This window comes from Equus caballus, chromosome 27 (genome assembly GCF_041296265.1).
Source record: "Equus caballus isolate H_3958 breed thoroughbred chromosome 27, TB-T2T, whole genome shotgun sequence".
Lineage (NCBI taxonomy): Eukaryota > Metazoa > Chordata > Mammalia > Perissodactyla > Equidae > Equus > Equus caballus.
Genome location: NC_091710.1, coordinates 25390501 through 25417180, shown reverse-complemented (window position 1 = coordinate 25417180; position 26680 = coordinate 25390501). Strand labels below are relative to the sequence as shown.

At 45.2% G+C, this 26680-nt stretch overlaps 1 protein-coding gene and 1 long non-coding RNA gene across 4 annotated transcripts in view; both read right to left on the bottom strand.

Annotated features, from left to right (window-relative positions):
* RAB11FIP1 (RAB11 family interacting protein 1) overlaps positions 1-642 on the bottom strand; it is a 29396-nt gene extending 28754 nt beyond the window's left edge. The window contains exon 1 of one of the 3 annotated variants that reach the window (XR_011433275.1): positions 144-621. Coding sequence is in view for 2 of the 3 variants with exons in the window: in XM_001915437.6 (XP_001915472.3) it covers positions 144-520 (377 nt within the window). In the remaining variant the exon portion in view is untranslated. Of the gene's footprint in view, positions 1-143 lie in introns of all 3 variants that reach the window. The other 2 variants (XM_001915437.6, XM_023630694.2) reach the window with 2 other exon arrangements.
* Positions 643-8919: 8277 nt separating this feature from the next.
* On the bottom strand, positions 8920-25366 carry LOC138921046 (uncharacterized). Its single transcript, XR_011433274.1, has 2 exons — positions 24523-25366; positions 8920-9365 (listed from the first exon to the last, which is right to left on the bottom strand). It is a non-coding gene; the product is annotated as an uncharacterized lncRNA (long non-coding RNA).
* Positions 25367-26680: the final 1314 nt, after the last annotated feature.

The window sequence follows — 26680 nt, the reverse complement described above, 5'->3', positions numbered from 1 at the left end:
CGCCCCCTTGGGACCCAGCAGCGCGGTGACTGCCGCGCTCACTCCAAGAGGACCTCCGCGCCCACACCACACGTTCTGCCCGCCTGCCCCAGCCCGAGGGGCCGGCGCCTCCGCTCAGCGTCCTCTCCCCGGCCCGCACTCACTGAGTCTTCCGGCGGCCCTGGTGCTGGTGCAGCTCCTGCAGATCCACCTCGGCGCGGCCCAGGAACTTGTCGAGGCCGAGCAGCGCGCGGTGCAGCACGGTGAGCTGCAGGGTGGCGGCGGCTGCCGGCGCGGCCCCGGCCGACAGCAGCGGCGGCAGTTCGAAGGTGGCCTCCTCCCGCCACACCGGCGCGCCCAGGCTGCGCTCCGACACGGAGGTGGCGTACTTCTCCTTGCCCACCTGGATCACCGCGTACGCGTCGCTCGTGCCTCCGGGGCCCTTGGCCCTCAGGCCCCGCGCCTGCAGCACTGTCACCTGTACGTGCGTTGGGGACCACACGGCCCCCGGGCCCCGGCCCGCCGAGGCCGCCAGGGACATGATGACGGCGCCCCGATCCGCTAGCAAACGAGGAGAAGATCGCCGCGACGAGAAGATCGCAGCTACCCGCGGCTTCTACGGCCCGCCCCTCGGCCCCGGCCGCTTTAAGGCTTCCGGCCACGCCCCCGCCAGGACCCGCCTCCCCGGCCGGCGCCCCGCCCGCCCACCTGCCCGCGCCGCCCGCCCGGAGCGCAGGCCGAGCACCCTGCGCCGAGGACCCGGCGGGCGCGGCGAGGGCGGCGGGGGCAGGGAGGACTCCGGTCCTAGAGGCAGTAGCACAGGGATGGGGGCCCCAGCTGCCAAAGGTGGCACCGCCGCCCCGGAACTGGCCCAAGCACTGACTTGGGAGTCAGACCTCACTTCCAGTCTGGCACTGCCAGTTGGCGGGTGCGTGACCTGGCAGCGATTACTTCACCTCTCTCGGTCTCGGTTTCTTTATCCGTAAAATGAGATAATCAGCTCGTAGAATTGCTGTAAAAAAATCATATAGCCTGGTAAATGGGTGAGTTCTCAATAAACGGTAGCTATAAAGGTGATAAGAAACATGAGCCCAAATCCTCTGCTCTTTCTACGTCGGCCCGCCCGCCGAATGCGTTACTCTGGGGGAAGGTAGGTTCTGGGATGGTGCCAGGTGGTGGGGAAGGAGGAGGATCGTTTGAGGGCCTGAAAGGGGAAGGTAAAGCGGAGGGTGGGCAGAAGGTGGTGTGGGAGTGTCCTATTTTGCCCTGCGCTCACCAAATAAGGTGAGGCTAAGAGGCTAAATTAGGGAAGGGGAAGAAAGGAAGAACTGAAAATGGGATTGCCAAACCAGCCGTCAGGAGCAGACGCCCCCACCCCACCCCCCATCAGTTCCCCATTTCTCCCTGGCTCGACCTTCTTCAGTTTCTCCCTGCTCTTTACCTCTGGGCTCCCAGTCAGTCACTTCCTTGTTCCAAATGTCCCTTAGATTGGCCAATTCCCTTTCTTCCTGATATCCTACTTCAAAGGCTCAACTGTCAGTCATCACATTGGAAAGCTCATTTTGAAAGCTTTCAGGTTTTACAGTTAAGGAAAGGCCCAGAGCCGAGAAGCTGCTTGTTCAAGGTCCCACAATACAGTCGGGACTAGAACCCAGGTGTCCTGACTCCCATCCACTGTTTTTGCTGCATCCCTTGCATCTTCCCCATCCTCAGAGCCCCAGGCTTGGCTTGCTACTAATTTCCCCTGACCTCTCGGCTCTCCTCCCTCCAATCCGCACGGCACACTGCTGCGCTAACCTGCTCGAAATCCTGCAATGTTGCCTCACCACCAGCTGCATTAACTTCAGGCTTGACAGAGATTTCAAGGCGTTGCTATTTTGACCCCACTCTGACTCATTCTCCTCTATCTCCTGAACAAACTATAGCCCAGATAATCTTCCCACCTCCAGGCCTTTACTGGCTTGGCCGTCTCATGGCTGCCCTGCCAGCCTCTCTGCCTACCCAGGTCCTAGCCACTGCAAGACTTCACTCAGGTTTCTCCAAGGTTTGGCTTCTGATGGCCCCCTTCAGGGCAGGGACGAGGTGTCACCTGTTTAACTTGTCCCCTCCACAGCCCCTAGCAGACACCTGGGTCCACAGTAGGTACTCAGGAAGTGCTATGGAATTGAAGAGTTTGCAGGTTATTCCAGCCAACCATGAGTACCTAGTGTGCCCTTTTACCATGTAGAAAATTAGAAGACAGACATTCTGCCTCAGATTTGCAACTGAGGGTGACTACAGTGTGGGAAAGGCCTAGTTAGTATGTTGTAAATATTTAACGGTCATCAGAAGGGAATGGAAAGGAGGCACCAGACATGAGGTGGCAGGAAAACCTAAGAGAACTCTGTTATTTGGATTTCCCCTTCTTGATGATCTGTTAACCTCGTTCAACCTCATGGCTCCATTATTATCGTAAAGATTTGTTGAGAACTTTACTCTGTGCCTAGGTTGTGCTAGGTGCTACGGAGGGAACAAAGTCCTCCCTGAGACCCAGTTCCAAGGCACACCATGGCAGATGCTATAAAGGAAGTCCTGTGTTAATAAAATGCTTTGGACGTTTTGAGAACAGAGCAATTTCTCTAAGCAGGTGGACATTTTTGAAGGAAGTAGCATTGAGTTGGGCCCTAAAGGATATACCAGATTTGATGGGCAGAGAAGGGGAAATGGGGGAAAACATTTCAGGAGGAGAGAACAGAGCAGCTGAAGAGAAGGCATGGGGGCCAGAGAGTTCATGACATGTACAGGGGTTGTGAGCACCCCCATTGGGGCTGGACTGCGGGATTTTTTAGAAGTGCACTGGGGATGGGTGGTAGAGATAAGCCAGCCAAGCTAGGTAGGCCCAGATCCTGCAGATCACAAACACTAGGCGACAGAGGATATGCCCCGGCGTCAGACCAGGCGAGCCAGCCTTCAGAGGATTTGAGCAGTGGTGTGATCAGGCCGTGCTTCAGGTTGCGAGGCAGTAGGAGCAGAAGTAGCCCAGCAGCCGAGAACATGGCAGGTCAGAGCCAGACACCTTCCTCCATTTTCATCTGGGGACGTCGGCCTCCTGCCCCTTCTGGCCCACCCCTTAGCCATTCTTGGTGTCTGTTCTAAGTTGATGCTGCCTCCGGTAAGGCATCTACTTCCTTCTTGGTTGTCCTCCTGTCCACTACTCCACTACACCCCAGCTGGACAACGTCAAAGATTTGGGATCAAAAGTGACCCTGGGAGTAAAGTTTTTCAGCTCTGGTCTCCCCCCTCTCCCACAGTAAAGAGAGCAAGGAGTGAAACCTGGCTGGACAGCCTCAAAGGCTGAGAGGACACAAAGCACCCCTTCCACTCCCGGAAAGGATTAGAGGACAAAGAGGGAGGGTCAGGGGCGGGAAGGAAAACTTATGAGCACCTTGTGACCTCATGTGTTTGGGTTTCTGTCAGACACAAATAGGCTCTGTGGTCAAAGCAGAGGTGGTGGGTTAGGGGAGGGCAACGGTGCCTTACCACCTGGGAAATCAAGATCCTTCTCTCTAGAGACAGGCGGGCGCAGGGTTAGCTCAGAGGGTGCGGCACACCAGAGGCAGGAATTGGACATTTGTCGGAGCAGAGAGATGCCAGGAGCTCCAGCACAGGGCGTGCTGGGAGCTGGCTTCCTGCCCGCCAGACCCCTCGGTGCTGGTCTTCTCCCCTCCTCCGGCCAGAGCACACTGTCTGTCCTTCCAGACTCACTCACTGACGCCCACGAGTGAGAGTCTGCCTTCTCCCAACATCACAGACCCCCAGCGGGCTGAGGGCTGCCCAGGCCCTGTCCCCGCCTGCCCCGGGAGAGCTCCGCCCGCCGGCTGACCCCTCTCAGTTCGCTGAATTCCGGGAGTGTTTGCAAACACCTCCCACAGCCAGGGCGCGGCGGGGTGACTCTCTTTCCTCTCACCCTGCCCCGCCTCTCGCTCTGCCTGAAAGAGGAAAAGAGTTTCAGCGGGCCCTGAGCACGTGGCCACGGCGCCCGGCAGGTTAGACCGGGCAGGTCAGTCGCCTGTCCTCCCAGAGCAGCGGAGCAGAGCCCCGACCGCCGGTCGCCGCGGGCAGCGCCCAGCTCTGCCGCCAGACCCCGGGCACAGAGGCGCTCTCGGGCCAGCGGGGAAGAACGCCCCTCCTTAGGCGACGTGTAGAGCCGGGCTGGGGCGCGGAGGCAGGGCAGGCGGAGGGAGCAACTTCCACTGCCCTGCTCGCTGCCAATCACCCCCACCCACAGCTCCTCAGTGTCCCCCAACTGCAGGAACACTGACTCGAACATCACCTGGGGCCTCTGGATGGGCTCATGCGCTATCACAAGGGAGGAGCAGAAAGGGGCTGGTCATGGCCACGTGTCTTTTTCCTTTGCCTCAGACTGGGGGTGTGGTGACAAACGTCCACACATATGACTCATTCACTGAGGCTCTTGGTAAATAGCCCTCTGGCTTCTCCAGGCCTAGCTGCCTCTGCCTCCTGCCCACTCGGCTGACCAAGACTCTCTTCCAGGTGTAGGCTCCAGGAGCAAGGGCTTCCTGCTTGGCGGGTCGGGGAGCCCCAAGAGCAATCCCCGACGTCAGGCTCTGTCTCCACGGCCCCAATGGCTGTGGCAAAGTGGGGGTTAAGACTACTGCCAAACTGGACAGAGAGTGATCTCAGGAGGCAAATGGCTAACCATTTCCCCTACAACCTTGTTGACAGTATTACTTTAACAAAGCTTGCATCATAGATAACACAAAGGTATTGTCTTTCCAATTTGTTGGGTCCCTTCAGCGAAGGCTCCTGATTCCCTCGCTAAAAGACTGTAGAGAATGTGTACTCCTCACCTTCCTACTTTCTGCCCAAAGCCTTCCCTTCCGCCTCTCCCATTCAGAACTGCTTCTTATTTCCCAGTTTATTTCTTGTACTCTGATTCAGTCCTTTCTTTAATCACTTGTAAGCATCTCAAAGGCAGGAAATGTCCTCAGCTTTGCATCGCCACGTCTAGCTCTCCCAATTTCAACAGAAGGCAGTTCAAGTTAAGTAGAAGAGACATAAACAACTTCTAACCCTTCAGCATTATTCCATTTGATCTCTGCTACCACCACTTTAGCACTACCTTGTATAACTATTTTTTTTAAATATAAGGTTTATTTTTTCTGATTATATACAAATATATGTTCTCTGTAGACACAAGCCACGCTCCACCTTCCCAGAATCAGTTTCATGGCATACGGGGGAAAAAGGTTTTGATTGTTGGTTCCTCCTTGGATTGTCCCATTGGAAGCTACCGCTCAGGGTCTGGTTCTCTTCCTGAACTCTCCCGTAGAAGCCATGAGCCTCCACTTTCTCAACCCTGGACACAGACCCCACTGCGACAGAGCTGGCCAAGAGGTGAGTATGAGCAGCCCCACAATCTCTTTCTTCCTCTTTCCTTTAGATGGCACAGCGCTGATGGGTCCGTTGACTTTTGACACCCTAAGGAATTATAATGGAGGCCTGGAAGCTTAAAGCCCAGCACCTGACATTTTACAAAGTCCAAGGGAGAGCGTCAGAATAAAGGATTTTACCTAGGGGTCCCCTCCTGGCAACACCAGGATCTGACGAGGTTCTCTCCTTACCTGCCCTCTTCTTACCTGCTCCTATGGTCCCTCTTAAGACTCTCTGCCCATCTTCGGGAAATTCTATCCCTTACCCATCCTAGGATGCATAACACCTTTCCTAAGTCTGAATCATTCACCCTGGAGTAACATTTCCCCCCAACACCCCTGCCACACACACGTCAAGTTTGGAGGACACCTTCAGCAAGAAAGGTCAGCGACACTAAAGTCTCATACACAGTTGGGAAACAAACTACAAAAGAGCCCGGTCTGTCGCACAATTGGGTCCTCCAATTCAAGTTGTCTTCAAAACGCGTTAGACTAAAAATATATACACATGGCCCCAAAACAAACATTCCTGAGATGGCACCACCTAAACCCATATTGAAAAATAAAATGTTGTCATAATCATTCATAGTGTTTAATAAGCTTATGTATTGAAATCTAATATATTCAGAAAATAGAAGAAAAGTGTATAATATAGGAACAGATTTTTTTAAACAAACTTTATTAGAGCATTACAGCCTAGCTATAACAAAGGAAAGAAGATGAAAAGAAAATGGCTACGAACATTATATGCAGAAAAGTGCACAGAAGTGTTTCGCTTGGTGAATTTTCAGCACTCAGATCAAGAAACAGAAGAATGTCAGCTCCTGCAGAACTCTCCCTGAGTCCCTCCCAGTCACCAGGCCCCTCCTTTCCAAAGGTAACCACTCTCCTGACTTCTATCCGCATAGAGTAGTCTTGCTATTTTCAAACATTATATAGATGAATCATACATTACGTATTTATTTGGGGTCTGGCTCCTTTCACAGTATTTGTTTATGAGATTCAGCAGTGCTGTTCATGCAGCAATAATTTGTTCACCTTTATTGTTTTATTGTATTCCGTGGTATGATGATACCACAATTTATTTTTCCTTCTACAGTTGCTAGACATTTAGGTCGTTCCTAGTCTGGGGCTTGTAGTGGGCTGAGTGATGATACCCCCAAAAGATATGTGCACACCCTAATCACTGGGACCTGTGAATGTTACTTTGTTTAGGAAAAAAGAGTCTTTGCAGATGTAATTAACTTAAGGATCTTGAGATGTGGAGATCATCCTGGATTATCCAAGTGGGCCCTAGATCCAAGGACACGTACTTAAAAGAATGAGGCAGAGGGAGATGACACAGACAGGGGAAAACACCATGAGAAAAAGGAGGTGGACGTTGGAGTGATGCACCCACAAGCCAAGGAATGCCCACAGCGGCCAGAAGCTTGCAAGAGACAAGGAAGAGAATTTCCCCTAGAGCCTCCGGAGGGAGTGCAGCCCCAATCACTCAGTAATTTCAGACTTCTGGCCTCCAGAACTGACCATGAGAGAATCAATTACTGTAGTGTTTGCCACCGAGTTGGTGGTCATTTGTTATGGCAGTGGCAGGAAACTAACACAGATCTATTAGAAATTAATTTGCTATGCATTCTTGTACGTCTTTTGGTACATATACATAAACATACACACACCTAAGAATGGAATTGCTAGATCATAGGGTGGACATATGTTTAGCAAAAGAGATATTGCCAAACGATTTTCCGCAGTAGTTATACCAATTTATACTCCCACCAGCAGTATTTGAGAGATCCGGTTTCTCCACATCTTTGTCAACCTTGGTGTTGTCAATCAGTATTTGCCCTACTGGTGGATGTGCAGTGGTTTTAATTTGTATTTCCCTGAAGATTAATGAGATTGTGTGCTGAATTATTGGCCATTTGGATATGATCTTTTGCGATGTGCCTACTCATTTCTTTTGTCCATTTTTTTCCAAAAACTTTTTGAAAATTCAAAATTTTTTGTCTTCTTATTGATTTGTAGGATATATATATAATACATATTTTATACCTTTGTCAAAAAGACGTAATGCAAATTCTTCTCCCACTCTGTGGCTTTCCTTTTCATTCTCTTAGTGGTGTTTTGGAGTAAAAAGAAATTCTTAGTTTTAGTGAAATCTGAGTTATCAATCTTTTCTTTTGTGGTTAGTGCTTTTGTGCCCTTTTTAAGAAAACTTTGCTGCCCCAAAGTCATGAATATGTTCTCTTTTATAATCTTCTAGAAGCTCTATTGCTTTACTTTCACATTTAGATTAGCATTCCATCTGGAATTAATTTTTGTGTATTGTTAGATGACAATTTTCAAAAAAAAGATAAAATTGTGACTCATAAAGATATAAAAATGAACACATTAAAATTTTATTTAACTTATTAAGAACGCAATCTAGCAAGGTGTTTCGACTTGTTCAAAGGTGAATCCAAAGAACAGACACGTTTATAGATCACGAATATTGAAATGAGTATGCAAATAGAGGCAAAACCGGTTTTCCACGGTGGGGGACAGAGTGAATTTATTTTCATGAATTTTGCATTGCTATCAGCTGTCTACAAGTTACAGAGTTGTAAAACAGCTGCCACAAAATCAAAATCAGACAACCCAGAGGCTATGCTACAGAAAATGCAGTTTTCCACTGAAGCACAAAATTTTCCCTACCATATAGTATGAGATAGGGGTCAAGATTCTTTTTTTTTCCCCGTAAGTATATCACATAGACCCAGTGCCATTTATTAACAAATGCAGCTTTCCCACCAGCTCTTCAGTGTCACCGCTATGTGTGGATTCAATGCTGAACTTTATTCTGTTCCACTGGTCTATTAGTCTATTCTTGAACCAATGCCATGCTGTCTTAATTATCATAGCTTTATGATACATCTTGATATCTAGTCATGTAAAGCCTTCAGCTTTGTTCTTCCTCTGTCTGAATTTCTAGGTTATTTTTGGCCCTTTGCATTTTCATATAAATTTTAGAATCACCCTGTTCATTTCTAAAAAAAAAAAAATTGAACTTATAGATCAATTTGGGGAAATTTGACATCTTTTCAGTGAACAAGGTATGTCCTTTTTTAATTTAGTTTCTCTCAATGTTTGTAGTTTTCTACATAGGTCTCGTACTTCTTCCATTAGATTTATTCCTAGGTATTTGATGTTTTTGATGCTATTGTAAATAGTATCATTGTACATATTAATTTTTTAATAGCCATTCATAATTTGTAAAACATCTCTGGTCGTTAGAGAAGCCAGTCAGTCACAAAACACAGAGCAATGTTTGATCTTTCTCCTTCATTCGCCCTCTTCCTCTCCGACGTACATACACACCATCCAGTGAGGTCCTTCCGGCCTGCCAGGAATAAGAAAGAGGGCTCCCAGACCTCTCCGTGGCTGCTCCCTTGAGAACAGAGATTGCCATTTGAAACTGGACTCTACTAAATTCTTAACCTAAACCCCTCACTCACCTCGGTTTCTTTCCTTTTTTTTTTTTTTATCTCAAGCCTCTTTTTATTTAATTTATTGAGATATAATTCACATAGCATAAAATTCACTATTTTAAAGTATGCAATTCAGTGGTTTTTAGTATATTCACTATATTGTACAACCATCACCACTATCTAATTCTAGAACATGACCATCACCCAAAAAAGAAACCCCATACCTATTAGTAATCAGTCCCAATTCCTCTGCCTCCCGCCCCTGGCAACCGCTAATCTGCTTTCTGCCCCTATGGCTTTGCCAATTCTGGACATTTCATATAAATGAAATCATAGGACATGTGGCCTTTCGTGTCAGGTTTCTTTTACTTAGCCTAATGTTTTCAAGGTTCATCCAAGTTGTAGCATGTATCAGTACTTCACTTGTTTTTATGGCATTGCCTCAGTTTTCATCTAGGAAAGGAGTAAGGACTGGTTCATAGGAAATCTGGAAAACAAAGAAAAGTAGAAAGAAGTTTTTAAAAAATCACTTATATTCCACCTTGGAAAAATGACAACTGTTACTGTTCCAGTGTATTTTTTTTCTATCATTTTATTGAGGTCATAGTGGTTTATAACATTGTGTAATATCAGGTGTACATTATTATCTATCAGTCACCATATATATGTTCCTCTTTACCCCTTTCACCCACCCTCCAACCCCCTGCCCCTCTGGTAACCACTAATCCATTCTCTTTGTCCGTGTGTTTGTTTATCTTCCCCATATAAGTGAAACCATGCGGTGTTTGTCTTTCTTGGTCTGGCTTATGTCGCTTAACAGAATACACTCAGGGTCCATCCATGTTGTTGCAAATGGGACGATTTTATCTTTTTTATGGCTGAGTAGTATTCCATTGTGTGTGTGTGTGTGTATATATATATATATATATATATATATACCATGTCTTCTTTATCCATTCATCAGTTCATGGGCACTTGGGTTGCTCCCACATCTTGGGAGCAGTAATGCTGCAGTGAACATAAGGGAGCATAAGTCTCTTTGAAGTGTTGATTTCAAGTTCTTTGGATAAATACCCAGTAGTGGGATAGCTGGGTCATGTGATATTTCTATTTTTAATTTTTTGAAAAATCTCCATACTGTTTTCCATAGTGGCTGCACCAGTTTGCATTCCCACCAGCAGTGTATGAGGGTTTCCTTTTCTCCACATCCTCTCCAACATTTGTTATTTTTTGTCTCGGTGATTGTAGCCACTCTAACGGGTGTGAGGTGATATCTCATTGTAGTTTTGATTTGCATTTCCCTAATAATTCGTGATGTTGACCGTCTTTTCATGTGCTCGTTGGCCATTTGTATATCTTCTTTGGAAAAATGTCTGTTCATATCCTCTGCCCATTTTTTGATCTGGTTGTTTGTTTTGTTATTGTTGAGTTGTGTGAGTTCTTTATATATTTTGGAAATTAATCTCTTGTTGGATATAAGATTTGCAAATATTTTCTCCCAGTTGGTGGGTTGTCTTTTCATTTTTTTCCTGGGTTCCTTTGACTTGCAAAAGTTCTTTATTCTGATGTAGTCCTGTTTGTTTATTTTTTCTTTTGTTTCCCTTGACTGAGTAGACATGGTATTCAAAAAGATGCTGCTAAGACTGAGGTCAAAGAATGTACTGCCTATATTTTCTCCTAGGACTTTTATGGTTTCAGGTCTTACATTCAAGTCTTTAATCCATTTTGAGTTAATTTTTGTGTAAGGTCTAACATAATGGTCTACTCATTCTTTTGCACGTGACTGTCCAGTTTTCCCAACACCATTTACTGAAGAGACTTTCCTTTCTCCATTGTATGTTGTGGCTTCTTTGTTAAAGATTAGCTGACCGTGGATGTGTGGTTTTATTTCTGGGCTTTCAATTCTGTTCCATTAATCTGTATGTCTGTTTTTGTGCCAGTACCATGCTGTTTTGATACTATAGCTTTGTAGTGTATTTTGAAGTCAGGGATTGTGATCCCTCCAGCTTTGTTCTTTTTTCTCAGGGTTACTTTAGCTATTCAGGGTCTTTTGTTGTCGCATATGAATTTTAGGATTCTTTGTTCTATTGCCGTAAAGAATGTCATTGGGATTCTGATTGAGATTGCATTGAATCTGTGGATTGCTTTAGGTAATATGGACATTTGAACTATGTTTATTCTTCCAATCCATGTGCATGGAATATCTTTCCATTTCTTTACATCGTCTTCAATTTCTTTCAATAATGTCTTACAGTTTTCAATGTATAGGTCTTTCACCTCCTTGGTGGAATTTATTCCTAGATATTTTATCCTTTTGTTGCAATTGTAAATGAGATTGCATTCTTGACTTCTCTTTCTACTAGTTCGTTATTAGTGTATAGAAATGCAACTGATTTTTGTAAGTTGATTTTGTACCCTGCAACTTTGCTGTAGATGTTGATTATTTCTAATAGTTTTCTGATGGATTCTTTAGGATTTTCTATATATAGAATCATGTCATCCACAAACAGAGAGAGTTTCACTTCTTCCCTTCCCATTTGGATTCTTTTTCTTGCCTAATTGCTCTGGCCAAAACCTCCAGTACTATGTTGAATAGGAGTGGTGAGAGTGGCCACCCTTGTCTTGTTCCTGTTCTCTGAGGGATGGCTTTCAGTTTTTCACCGTTGAGTATGAAGTTGCCTGTGGGTTTGTCATATATGGCCTTTATTATGTTGAGGTACTTTCCTTCTATACCCATTTTGTTGAGAGTTTTTTTCATAAATGGATGTTGGTTCTTGTCAAATGCTTTCTCTGCGTCTATTAAGATGATCATGTGATTTGTACTCCTCATTTTGTGAGTGTGGTGTGTCACACTGGTTGATTTGTGGATGTTGAACCATCCCTGCATTCCTGGTATAAATCCCACTTGATCATGGTGTATGATCCTTTTGATGTATTGCTATATTCAGTTTGCCAATATTTTGTTGAGTATTTTTGCATCTATGTTCATCAGTGATATTGGCCTGTAATTTTCCTTCTTTGTATTGTTCTTGTCTGGTTTTGGTATCAGACTGATGCTAGCCTCATAAAATGAGTGAGGAAGCATTCTGTCTTCTTCAATTTTTTGGAATAGCTTGAGAAGGATAGGTGTTAAATCTTCTTTGAATGTTTGGTAGAATTCTCCAGAGAAGCCATCTGGTCCTGGACTTTTATTTTGGGGGAGGTTTTTGATTACTGTTTCAATCTCTTTACTTGTAATTGGTCTATTCAGATTCTCTATTTCTTCTTGATTCAGTTCTGGGAGGTTGTATGAGTCTAAGAATTTATCCATTTTTTCTTGAATAATATGTTGGCATATAGTTTTCATAGTATTCTCTTATAATCCTTTCTATTTCTGCAGTATCCATTATAATTTCTCCTCTTTCATTTCTAATTTTGTCTATTTGAGGCTTCTTTTTTTTTCCTAGTGAGTCTGGCTAAGGGTTTGTCAATTTTTTTTATCTTCTCAAAGAACCAGCTCTTAGTTTGATTGATCCTTTCCACTGTTTTGGGGGGTTTTTTGGTCTCTATTTCATTTATTTCTGCTCTAATTTTTATTATTTCTCTCCTTCAGCTGACCTTGGGCTTTGTTTGTTCTTTTCCTAGTTCTGTTAGGTGTAGTTTAAGATTACTTATTTAAGATTTTTGTTTGTTGAGGCGGGCCTGTGTTGCTATGAATTTCCTTCTTAGAACCACTTTTGCTGCATCCCGTAAGAGTTGGTATGATATATTTTCATTTTCATTTGTCTCCATGTATTTTTTTATTTCTCCTTTGATCTCTTCATTGATCCAACGTTTTTTCAGTAGCATGTTGTTTAGTCTCCATATATTTGTGACTTTCCAAACTTTTTTTTTTTGTAGTTGATTTCTATTTTCCTATCATTGTGGTCAGAAAAGATGCTTGATATGATTTCAATCTTCTTAAATTTATTGACACTTGCCTTGCTTCCCAATATATGGTATATCTTTGAGAATGTTCCATGTACACTTGAGAAGAATGTGTATTCAGTTGGTTTTGGATGGAATGTTCTCTCTATATATATCTATTAAGTCCATCTGATTTAGTTTTTCGTTTAAGTCCACTATTTCCTTGTTGACTTTCTGTCTGGATGATCTATCCCTTGATGTAAGTGGGGTGTTGTGGTCCCCTACTATTATTGTGTTGCTGTTAATTTCTCCCTTTAGGTCTGTTAATAGTTGCTTTATATACTTTTTTGCTCCTGTGTTAGGTGCATATATATACATAAGTGTTGCGTCCTCCTGGTGGAGTGTCCCTTTTGTCGTTATATGGTACGCCTCTTTGTTTCTCATTATCTTTTATATCTTGAAGTCTGCTTTGTCTGATATAAGTGTGGCAACACCTGCTTTCTTTTGCTTGCCATTTGCTTGGAATATCATCTTCCATCCCTTCACTCTGAGCCTGTGTTTATCTTTAGAGCTGAGATGTGTTTCCTGGAGGCAGCATATTGTTGGGTCTTGTTTTTTAATCCATCCAGTCACTCTGCGTCTTTTTATTGGGGGAATTCAGTCCATTTACATTTAGAGTGATTATTGACATACGAGGGCTTAATACTGCCATTTTATCTCTTGTTTTCCAGTTGTTCTATAATTCCCTTGTTTCTCTTTGCTTGTATTTCTGATGCAATTTCAGTTTGGTGGTTTTCTGTGATGGTTTTCTCAGTTCTCTTTTTATTTATGATTTGTGTCTCTCCTATGATTTTTTGTTTAGTGGTTACCATGAGGTTTGTATGAAAGATCTCATAGATGACATAGTCCCTTTTCTGATAGTTTCTTATCTGCATTAGTCTAAGTAGGTCTCTTCCCTCTTCCCCATCTAAGGTATTATTGTTCCAAACTATTCTGTTTTGTGTTGTGAGTTTGTGATGAAAATGAAGTGTTTATACTTATTTATGATGCTTTCCTTCCTTTTATCTTTTCTGTTAAAATTAAATATTTGCTAACCTGTTCTGATAGAGAGCTGCAGTTTTCTGGTTTTGTCTGTCTATTTATCCCCTTGCTCAAGGCTTTGTAAACCTTTGCCCTTTTTTTTCAGGTATGAGAGCATCCTTGATCATTTCTTGTATGGGAAGTCTAGTGTCGATGAACTCCCTCAGCTTTTGTTTGTCTGAGAAAGCTTTTACTTCTGCATCATATTTGAAGGATGGTTTTGTTGGATAGAGTATTCTTGGCTGGAAGTTTTTGTCTTTCAGTATTTTGAATATATCATTCCAATCTCTCCTAGCCTGTAAGGTTTCTGCTGAGAAATCCACTGAAAGCCTGATAGGGGTTCCTTTGTAGATTATTCTCTTCTTCCTTGCTGCCCTTAAAATTTTTCCTTTGTCATTTACTTTTTCCAGTTTTACTATGATATGCCTTGGAGAAGGTCTTTTTGTATGTATATAATTAGGAGTTCTGCTAGCTTCATATACTTGTAAGTCCAGTTTTTTCCCCAGTTTTGGGAAGTTCTCTGCTATTGTTTCTTCGAGCAAGCTCTCTGCTCCTTTTTCCCTCTCTTCTTCCTCTCCAATACCTATAATGCTTATATTGCATTTCCTGATTGAGTTGGATATTTCTCAAAGAATTTCTTCTCTTTTTTTAAGTCTTAATTCTCTTTCCTTCTCTACCTGAAGCATTTCTATATTTCTGTCCTCTAAATTACGAATTCTGTCCTCCATAACATCAGCTCTGTTTTTTAAGGTCTCTAGATTTTTTTTTTTAAATCTCGTTCATTGTGTTCTTCATCTCCCCAATATCTGTTTGGTTTTTTTTTAGGGTTTCAATCTCTTTGGTGAAGTATTCCTTCTGCTCATTAATTTTATTCTTGAGTTCACTGAACTTTGTTTCTGAGTTTGCTTGTAATTCATTTCTTTATGACAACTATTTTGAATTATCTGCTATTTCAATTGTAAATTTCTGTGACTTCAGGATTGGTTTCTGGAGAGTTGTCATTTTTCTTCTGCTCTGGAGTGTTAATGTAGTTCTTCATGGTGTTTGATGAAGTGATCCTTTGCCAGCACAGTGGTAGTATCAGGCCACAGATTCCACCTGCAACCACTGCAGCGGGGTGAGAGTGGGCAGGAGCTGCGTTTCCTGACCACACCATGTCTGCTGGAAGTTGTGCCAGTAGGACTTGTCTGCATTTGCCCACTGGCCACAGCCGCTTGGCGGGTCACACATGCACTCACAGGTGCTCTGGTGCAGATCCACTGCCTTGGCCAAGGACAGCTGAGCTGGTGCACAGGGTGGGGGGTGCTTTCTTTTACATGCACTCAGGCCTGCTCTGTGCTCACAGGTGGTTCACTTGGGCTGCTGTGTGTGGAGGGGGGACCCACGCGGTGGCTACGCTGCACCACTCAGGGTGGAGCATTCCCGTGGGCTGGGCTGCAAGTCTGAAAGTGAAGCATTCACATGCAGGCCTGCCTGCCCCGCAGCCTCATCTTATAGTCACACACTGGCTGCTGTGTGAGGACCCTGATCTAGATCCCTACTGCTGTGGATGTGGAGGGGATCCACTCACCTCCTTCCACTGCTTCCCAGAGAGCCAGTACTCCCACCTACAGATGTATGGCTACATGGATCTCTCAGATGTCCTATTGTGGTTTGTAGGGAATCCTCTGTTGGTTAATGAATGACCATTTGGTTGTAACTTAGTGAGGAGAGACTGAGGTAACAGCTAACTCGGCCATGATGCTGACATCACTCTCCAGTGTGTATTTTTCCAGTGTTTTTTCTATGCACACTTTCCTTTAAAGTAGTTGAGATTATACTGTATGTGCAATTTTGTATCCTATTTTTCCCCTCATTTTCTCATTTTATCAGAACTTTCATATACTTAATTTCCAAAGTTTGCTTAATTTCATTAATGTACACTGGTTTTTAACCATCTCCCTATTTTCAAACATTATACTATAAATAACACTTACATGAAAATCTTTGTGCATAAAAGACTGTCCATATTTAGATTTATTTTCTTAACTTTTTTTACTTAGGATGTATCCTGGGAAGTGGATCAAAAGCTGTGAACATTCTTAATATTCATTATACATAATGACAAGTATCACTCCCTCCAATAATGTATTGGAAAAGCTATTTCACAAAGCCTTCACCAATATTGAGTATTATACACTTTATATTCCTGTTAATTTGATAGATTAAATGATAATTTCTGCACTATGCAAGTACAAAATAGTGTGATTGCATTTCTTTGATTTTTGACAAAGTTGAATATTTTTTCTTGTGTGTCAATTATTTTATATTACACATGAACTGTCTGTTCACATCCTTTGCCCAATTTCTCTATTGGAGTCTTAAGGTTTTTTTAAAATTAATTTATAAATATCCTTATATAATACAGATATTGACCCTTTGCTTAGTTTCTGATAATCTATTTTTTCTTCATTTTGTTTTTTACCTTTTAATTTGGTCGTTAATTTTGCATTTTTGAATAGCTGAAAATATTCTTTATGGGGGGAGGGGGTAATGTTTTCTATTACTCTTAAGCTTAGAAGTTCTCCCTACCTCTGGATTTCAAATAATTCACTTATGTTTTCATATAGCCTTTTTTGGCTTGAATTTGTACTATTTTACATGTTAATCTTTCTGGAATTTATATTGGTAAATGATGTAGTATAATATTAAAATTCACTTTTTTCCACAAAATGGTAAATAAATAGTAAGACATAATGAATTCACTAACCTGGCCTTTCCCCTCTTGGATTTATGATCCTTCTTTATCATATAATAAACCCCCATATTTACAGGTTCTCTTTGAAACATCTAGTCTACCTGAGTAATTCTAACCATCTTACTATGTAATATTCAGTCAATTTACCCATTCTCTGGTCCTCTTACAAGAAGAGAAGACATATGGCAGATGATAACCTGGAAAGGCCCCTCTTTGCTCAATTTTACTGAATCCTAATATCACAGGGCGAGAAAAGACTTCCAAAGGTCCATCTCCTGTCTCCAGGCTAAATTCACTCAAACCATCCCACAAGGTACTCACAGTTCAGGAGGACTCACAATCTGTCATCATGGGATATTTTTATTAAACATTATTAAACATTCATATTGTACTGGGGAAGGATCTTTATAAACTTCAATCCAAAACCAGAGTAGGGCCTATTTCCTGAGGATTTATATCCGATAGAAAAAAAAGAGAATATAGGTAAATACAAGAAAGAGAGAAATGGTGACTTATGTTTTAATGGTTTTTGACTAGATCCTTGACCTCATATAGGAAGACAGACAAAAACTTCTTACAAGTTGTTAAAAGTTTTATGCAAAAGATAATTACACAAACAAATGTAAAAATGAAACCATAACAAGTATTATGATGGTATCTCTTATCTGCATTTTGCAAGTTGTTTTGACTGTGACTTCGCCATCAAATACATTTGACATCAGGACCTACAGGACCTAATACTCTAAGCTTTTCTAAGGGTGACATCTGGAGGGTGAGTAGAAGTTAAGTGGGTGAAGAGGGGAAGAATGGTCTAAGCAGAGAAAGCAGTATGAGCAAAGGCCCTGTAGCAGGAGACAGCAAGAGATAGGCAGCATTGTGAAAAAGGCTAACTTGACTGGATCTAAAGAGCAAGGGTGATCATGGTATGAGATAAGGCTGGAAGGTGAGTAGGATACAGACCATGCAAGGCCTCAGAGGCCATAGCAAGGATCAGATTTACGTTTTGAAAAGGTCACTGGCTGAAGAGTGGAAGACAGACAGAAACGGGCTGAGCATGGGTGAAGGGAGACTAGTTAGCTGGCTGTTGCAGTAGTGCCAGTGAGAGGTTATGGCAGCTTGGATGGAGTAGTAAGGTAGGGGTGGAGGGAAATGAATGCAGTCTAGAGACTGCAGGTAGTAATTCCACTAAATACCCACTCTGTGTCATGCGCTGTTCTAGGTCTTGAAGATGCAGCAGAAAACAAAACAGGCTAGGTCCCTGCCCTTAGGGAGATTATGTTCTGGCTGGAGGTTTCTGGTTTGCATAACTGTGTGGACGCTGATGCCATTAACTGAGATGGGGAACACTGGAAGAAGGGTCAGGTTCCATTTCGGACATGCCGAGATTTGGGAACCTTGGAGACACCCAAGAGGACGGTAAACAGACTGTTGGATATATGGGTGTGAAGCTCAGAGGAGAGGTCTGGACTGGAAATATATTTGCTTCATCAGACCATAGAACCAAACCAAGAGATAAGAGAGATACCATTAAGTATCTTTGTTTACATAAAGCTGAGCTGGAAGTTGTATAAGCATTCATCCCAAATGACACCATCCTTATTTACTGGATACTTATAATACAGTGAAAAGTAACATGTATGTGAGTGGGCAGCCAGTACATATTTATACACATGTATATACACACCCACGACATACCTATATACGTGTAATTTGCTTGTACTTACTGGTAAGTTTCCTTGTTTGTATTACTGCTTTTTTCACACATAGCGATCCTAAACTCCTTATTAAATTGTGACAATGTTGGTCAAAGTCTGCTTTATATTAGAACTATTTAAGCATATGTTTACTGTTCATGAACTTCTAAAGTGTAGGACCATGTGTAAATTTCACTGTTTCTGCTAGAGCTCTGCATTCAGTGTATGGAATTAAATTTTCTTCTCCCTAGATGCATTCATTCATTCCATCTATTAGGAGTCCAGATTTGCTTCTGTGCATAGCTTAAGACACACATCACAAACAGCTAAAATTGTATACATAACACAAATAATCATTCCTCAATCACTTTAACTCCTAATTCTATTATCTTGCATGTGTATATATGTATGCATGTGTTTGAATTTATATATATCATCTACTTCTGTACAAAAAGTTCCAGTCATGATTACACTTCTGTTTAGATATGAAAGAGGCCAATATGAGTAGTGTAGTGAGAAAGGGAGTGATCTGGGAATCGATAGGCATAAATCTTGGTTTAGACTGGCTCTGGGACCTTGAGTAAGTCGTTTAATCACTTGCAGCCTCAGTACTCTGCAAGAATGGCATTAAACGATCTCTGCAGTCTCTTCCATCTCTAAAACACTTGGAAATCCAATTTGATGATAAAAATGCCTTTTCAACACTTAGAAGTTTTTCCCTGCCTTCTCTAAGGTGTTTCAGCCAAGGCTTCTGGTTGGAGACATCTAAGTATTTTTTATGGCTACCTTCATCTTTAAAGATTGGGGGAAGAAATGAGTTAAAACTAAAAGCCAAGGTTGGTGCTGGAAGTTACGCAACATCATCTGGTTTGAAAGCGGCCCTAGGAAGGTGTGTTGGAAGGACCATTCTGTTGAGGAAGGGGAATGAGAGCTCCTGCAGCTTGATGATTGCTTAGGTTTGTAACCAGTATAGTAACATGACCACGGTCCTGATTGGATCTGTATAAAAGCTGAGGTCACCATGTGGTGCATTATTCCAATACAGACAGCATCAAAAGGGGAGTCACTCCCAGTGTGAATCATCTGGAAAAGAAGCAGAGTCTCAGATGGAAAATAAAACCAAGAGAGGAGCCTTGGGAACACTGGCAGACGAGGACTTTCCCTCTTTCTGCCTCGGCCTTGCTCTCTTAGCTCCGGACTTGGAAGGGGGATGTGGCTGTATCCTAAGATGGCAGCACTGTCTGGTGGCAGGTTAGAGACCAGGGAAGAGGGGTCCCTCTAATGGAAAATAAGATAAAAAATCTTAAGCTATCATTTGGATGACCTAGTTTCCTTTTATTTTCTGTTTACATTTTGCTTGTCTCCTAGTCTTTTTTATTTCAAAGGTTCAGGCCTTATGAGTTTGGAGCTTTAGAAGCTCTTCAGGGAGTACTGAGGGAGAAGTCATGAGTCCAAATGGCAAAATGGTTAAAGGGGAATCCCAGCCCCCACCCCACCCTAAAGCTTGGTGGTAAGAGCAGCAACTCCAGAAAGATGCCACGGGGAGCTATCAGGAATGCCAGGGGTCAAAAGTTAAGGCAGTGAGGTTCTGTCGCCTGTTTCCCTGAGGAGATCCTCTCTCTACCAGCAGTCTTGGGAGATTCTGGGTATTACAGTCACTAAGGGATGTGGTTATTTTTCTACATTAGCAGAAGGTTCAGCCCATATCAAAACATCTAACCTTTTAGAGTTATGTTTTCCTTTCTAGTTATTTGTACTCTGCCCAGTTTCAAAACAGATTTAAGGCCATTTACAAAACCACATAAATGAAGTTAAACAACACAAATTAGAACACCATGAGGAAGGTGAGGCAGAGGAAAAACAAGGGGAGGGGCATGACAGTGTGCTAAGAGTGACCCGCATGCCATGGAGTCCCAAAGGCACGCTGGACTTTGGTGTGTGGGGCTTTTTAAAACTTGCTGAAGCGGTCAAACCAGTGCTGTGTTTTCATTCCCCAGAATCCTGTCATTGTTGGGGACAAAGCCCAGCGAAACAATCAAATCCGGATTCACAGGATGGAGGGAGACCTCCTCCCTCGTCCAGCACCGTAACCCCCCCAGAAAGCCCGCACTTCACCAGCGAGTTCCCATGTGTGCTTTCCGGAACCAGAGCTCGCTGGATAAAAGCCTGAAATTTAGAAATATGTTTATGGAGATGCTTTCCAAGCTTTTGGTCTATTTTACAGTGAAGTCCAGACTTTCAGAGAGTGTTCTAAGGAAAGGAGGGGTCCCAGGGGCAGGGGGAGCAGGCAGAGCCATTGGAGCCACGGTGAGCTGGGCAGAGGGTGAGTCAGCCTGGCTGGTGCAGGGGTGTGTGACCGCCTCCCAGACAAGCTCCGGGTGGCCACTACCCAGGACTTCACCTGAGCCGCATTCCAGAGACATCTGGGATACCAGCACACGTGGGAAATACACAGGAGAGCAGATCCCAGCCCTCCCCCCTCCCTGGGGCCAGCTGAGGAGTTCTTCAGAGGTCAGGGAAGAGCCCCGTCTCCCACACCCTCCTCGGCTCTGGCAGATGGAAGGGAGAGGGTCCCCAGGTAGAGGTGTCCCGCTTCTCAAGTTAAAAGTTCAGGTTTCTCCTTCTTGGCTCCCGAGTTTGCTAAACAGCACCACCTGCTGTCTCCAAAGTCAGGACACCGGAGAGGGTCAACGTGGGAGCCTTCAGATTCACATTGGGGGGAGCAAGCTTCCTTCCCACAGCACCTTCGAGACTCAGAGGGACGGCAGGACACCCCTGCAGGCCCGCCTTACGCCCTCTCCTCCACAACCCCTGCCTACTCTACCCCAACCCCTCCTCCAACAAAACCCACGGTTCCCAGAGCTTTATGCTAATCCCACCACTGGCCCCACATCAGTGATCCGTCCATCACCAGCTTGCCCTTGACCGAACAGGTCCTGGACCCAAACTCAGTCACTGAGCTTCTGCACTTTCTGGTAGGAAGTGAGCTCCCTGGTAGGAAGGGGTGGTGAGTTGCTCTGGGTCTGGTAGGGTAGACCCCCAAAAGTTCTCATGGAGGACATGGACGTGTTGCCCAGTAAGTTTTTTTTTTTTTAATTGTGGTAAAACCGACAAAACATAAAATTTACATTTTTAAGTGTACAGTTCACTAATGTTAACCACTTCACATCCTTGGGCCACCAGTCTCCAGAACTCTTCACCTCAACCCCAGTAACATTTTCAACACCGTTCTGCCCCCGAGTTCTAACCCTCTAGTCCCCACTCAGATCTCGAGTTCTTCTTGATTGCCATACATCTTTTTCACTGAACCATGAATCCTCTTGGAGCTCCTAAAATACACTCCTATCAGCTCAGTCATTTCTAGTCTCCCACAGGCTATCTTTAAACACTGGTGTAGGGGCCGGCCCAGGGGCGCAGCGGTTAAGTGCGCACATTCTGCTTTGGCTGCCCGGGGTTCACCGGCCCGGATCCCGGGTGTGGACATGGCACTGCTTGGCAAGCCATGCTGTGGTAGGCGTCCCACATATAAAGTAGAGGAAGATGGGCACAAATGTTAGCTCAGGGCCAGTCTTCCTCAACAAAAAGAGGAGGATTGGCAGCAGATATTAGCTCAGGGCTAATCTTCCTCAAAAAAAACCCACTGGTGTATTTACTTTTTGTCTCCCCCCTCAGTAAAGCACCTATGATTTCTTTGTTTTGGTACCTCCTGACAAAGGGAAGGCAGGAAAAGAGAAAAGAGTTTAGGTTTGCTTGTTTTTCTGCTGCTGCAGCTCTATGAGCGGCTGCCCAGGGAGGGGCTGAAGAACTGTCCTCTGGGCTGCCTGGTCCCAAGGACGCTCAGGGGGCACTGGACTCCTGAGGCCAGGAGGCCTTGAAATTGTATGCAAACCTCGTGTGCACACGGGAAGGTATATTTTTCTAGGGAGACATTCTTTGCCTTTCCTCAGATTCCCAAAGAGGTCCTCGACCCAGAAAAGGCCAAGAGCCGCCAACAGCACCCTTGGAGATTAGCATCCAGAGGGTCATTTATCCAGCTCCTTCCTCAAACAATCTAGACCTGTAAAGCACACGATGCCCAAGAGTATCCCCTCCTGAGATTTGACCACAGTTGTGGACAGAGGGAGGCAGGAAGTCAAAGCGTGCCAAGGACATCACAGAGGGGAAAGTGGCGCAAAGAGCCAGGAGAAAGATTGACGCGCAATCCCGAGGGAAGGGTCATCACCTGCAGACATTCTTGGGAAGCCACAGACGAGAGGAGTTTACACAGAGGCCTTTCGCAATCCTCTGAGGCCTCAGGTGGCTCCTTGGGTTCTCTCCCAGGGACTTTAGTGACCACAGAAACTTCTGGAAGACTTCTAATAATAATAACTCTTTTTGAGCACTCATTATGCTCTTTACAGACATAATCTTATTCCTCCTCACCACAACCCATGCAAGAGTATTTTCACCCCCATTTTACAGAGGAGAAAACAGAGCCTTACAGGTAATTTTCCCAAGGTCAGACAGATAAATACCGAGCACAGATTTGAACCCAGGTCTGCCCCACTCCAAAGCACCTTCTCCTAACCACTAGACTATCCTTATTTTCTAAACTGTAATACAATGGAGAAAAGTTAATTTTTATTAAGTACGGAATACACCCCCCTCCTCCCCACCACCTCCAAGGAAATCTGTTTTCAATGGGGAAATGCTAAATAAGCTGCTCAGGAGTATGTAGGGGGAAGTGACACCCCAGGGGGCACGCTGCGGCAACAAGAGGTGCCCTCTGGACTGCCTTCTAGAGGCTGGACTGTGCCTAGTGTGGGGTATAACCTTAGGTCTGAACAGAGCTGCTCAAGGCCTAGAGATTTGAGAGGTTGTAAACAGGTGAGAGGCAGGGGAGGAAAAGGAGGCAGCTGGTAGCCAGCAAGGAACTTTGGGGGAACAGGGAGGTCTAATGGGGATTTGCCTAAGTTTGCCATATGGAGTATATTCACCTCTCCACATCCCCATGGGGGCTTCAGCTCTGAGCGGTGAGCTCAGTTTCAGAGCAATGTGATGATGCACTGAGTCTGCCTCAAAGGGAGCATGGAGAAGAGCCAGGACCGCCCATGGGAGGCCTACCCCACATTGTGTTCCAGATTTATTGAGCTCCTGAGTGCCAGACCCTGTCTGCCCTCCCAGGAAGACTGCCCTGCAGAGTAGCACCTAAAGCCTCTAAGGGAGAATTCAGGGACCAAAGACCTTCGGTGCCAACCTATACCTTAATAGACTGGGGCTGCTGCAAATAGCACAAATTTCTGCAGAACTGCCCTATCTCAGGCGGCATTTTCTGGCTCTACAGTTCTCTGGAGCAAGGAGTCAATTAATTAATAAACATGCCAGCATAAATATTTGAGAACCTGTTATTTGTCAGTCACAGGCTTAAAGAGACAAATATGTCCCTTGCCCTATTTTACATTAAATTAGCAAAGTCAGAGTATAAAATAAATACAAAGTGTGGCAGGAAGACTAAAGGAAATAAGAAGGGGAGGAAATAAACATGTTTGTGGGAAAGGGGAGGCCTTGCTCTGTAGGATGGTTAGATAAAAGCCTTTCTGAGAGGGAGACATCTAAGCTGAGAGCTGAGACCCACACAATGTGAAAGAGCTGACCTTGCAAAAAAGAAGAAAGTGTTACCGGCAGAAGAGACAGCATGTGCAAAGGCCCTGAGACAGAAAGACTCCTTTCTATTCAAGAAACTGGAAGAAGACTGGTGTGGCTGGAGTGTGATGAGGGAGCGAGGAATGGCGCTTAAATCTTAAATTGCGGAGAAGGGTGAGCGAGAGGAGCGTGCGAGCACACAATTGGGCAGCCCAGGAAGACCCCAGAGCCCAGATAACATGGAAACCCCGCGCAAAGGCGAGGGCCTGCTGGGGGCGCTCAAGAGCAGTCTCGAGACACCCACCCTCGCCGCTACCCTCGTGCCGCTGCGGTTCGCCCTCTGGTCCCTCTCCGGGGCGGAAGCCCCAACCCCAGCCCAGGACCCCAGGCTGATGGCTAGGTCGAGAACGCCTCTCTTCCACCCCTGGCCCCTCGCTCGGGGCAGGCCGGTCGTGGGCCCATAGCCCCGCGCCCGTGGTCGGGAGCGCGGCCGCGGGTAGCGCCCCTGGTCTCCGCGGTCCGCGACGTCCGGGATGCTGTGCGCTTGCCCCGCCGCAGAACCCCATCCTCGACATCCCTCAGCCGAAACTGGGGCGTCCTCCCGACCCAAGGTCCCCCCGACTCACCGAGGGTTTGGGGCCGAGCCTTGGGCCATCTCCGCCTGCGGAGAGCGGGAACGGGGGTCCCGGGCTGGAAGAAGCGCCCCGGCACTGGGCTTCCTCGTGGTGCGCCCGCAGCCTCCTGCCGAGCTGGGCAGGGCTCATCCTCCCGCCGCCCTTTCTCTTTTACTGCTGGGTCTTGCTGGGACCCACAGCCGTGCAGAAGGGGAGAAGGCAGCCCAAGAACGCTGGGCAAAGCTCAGTGCGCGCACCCGGCGGGAGACGCGGGCACGCAGGTCCTTGGGATCCTCTGGAACCCTCTGGAATCCCAGGCTGCCCCCGCAGGGAGAACCTCGGAGCTGCCAAGCACCTGCAGAGGCGGATTCGCTTGAAGACCAAGATCCCCGACGGCAAGTCGCGGGGCGTCGATTACTCTACTTTGAATTCCTTCCTCCTCGGCGCCCTCCTCCCCAACACACCCACGGGAGATCCTTGAGGAAGCCCGGGCCAGCCAGTCCACGTGGGCCGGCAGCAGGGCCGGGGAGGGACCTGACTGCCACCAGGAAAGGCGGGGCCGCAGTGTGTGCAGAAACCGCCTGGCGCCCGGGCCGCGGACCCTGGCCTTTCGCAGTCAGACCGGCCCGTGACTATTCTAGAGCCGCTGGTGGCGCCGAGCGTCCGCTCACAGGGCTTTCCTGTCCTAAGAAGGGCTGTGGACCAGTCTCTCCCTCCTACCCGGTCCTTTATTTCCTTGTCCGTACCAGCCCCTGTGGGTAAGTCACCCTCCCGCGCAGAGGACAGTATCTGCTCCGAGGGGACGCAGTTCTGCAGCTCTTCGTTCTCCGCAAGCGGTACAGTTGGCTCCAGGCACGGGGACCTTGGAGGCTCCTCCCCGCCCGGGCAGCCGCCCTCTGGGCCCTGCTCTGGCTGCTTATTATCTCCTCAGGGTAGGTGCAAGAGCCCTTGGGGGGCGAAAATGAAGGGGTGATGGGAGCAGCCTGGATGGGAGAAGGCAGCACCCGTAGCAGAGGTCAAGGCACCAAGCGCGTGGACCTCTGCACACCTTAACAACTGTGTGACCTGGGCTAGGCAGGTTATGGATGTTCGCCAAGACTCTATAATCAAGGATGATCGTAATAATAATAACCTACCTCTTTGAACTGTTCTGAGGATTAAATGAGATGATGGACGTAAAGTCCATTAGAACGGTACAGCTCCAGACAAGCGTTCAACAACCGTTCGCTACAATAGTAGTGGTCATTGTTACAGTCTGGACTCCTCGGAAGAGCCAGATGCATTTACTGACAATTTACTCAACCTAAGCCCTCATGTTTCCAGTGTCCAAGGCTGGGTTGCAAAGGAAGACAAGCCCCTAAGAACAAAAAGTGAAAATGTGTTGATTCCAGCCCGTTGACTGCACTCCAGTATGAAGTCCAAATGGGAAAATTGCCCACCTCCTACCATTCTTAACAAATCACCTATTTCCAGTCTTTCACGTTATCCTCCGCTCACACACATGCAATTTTGTATTCTTCTTTTATTTATTATATAAGTATTTCCCCGGTTGCTACCTGGTTTTAATAACTATCGTTTTAATGAATGCATACTACTCCACTAAATTGATGTGGTTACTTAACCATACCCTTATTGTTGGATTCTTAAGATGTTTACAATTTTTCACTAGATAATGCTGAAATGTAATCTTCGTTAATAAAACTTTTAAAATTAAAGTTAAAAAAATTTTAATATTTTTTCCTTTGAAGTTTCTTTCCCCAAAAGCTATGCAAATCTAGTCAGAGAATCACCTAATACATATTTTTTTAAATAAAAGTAGTTTTTTATGTGAAAGTAATAAAAAAATGGATAAAAGAGGAATGTTATTCATAGTCTCATCATCTAGAAATGTCTTAGAAGCATATCTTTTCAGACTTTTCTAAATATAAATGTAAATATATGTTAATTTTTAATATAATTTGCTTACAAAAATGGAGTCCTCTGACACATACTGTTTTGTAACCTATTTTTCTGGAAGGCATCATAAATATGATGATAATAGCTGACTCTTAATATGGTGCTTACTGTGTACCAGGTCCTATCCTAGACTGTTTTCATTATATTAACTCATTCAATCTTCATGAGAGCTCTATGAGATAGCACCTGATTGATAGCCCCATTTGACAGATAA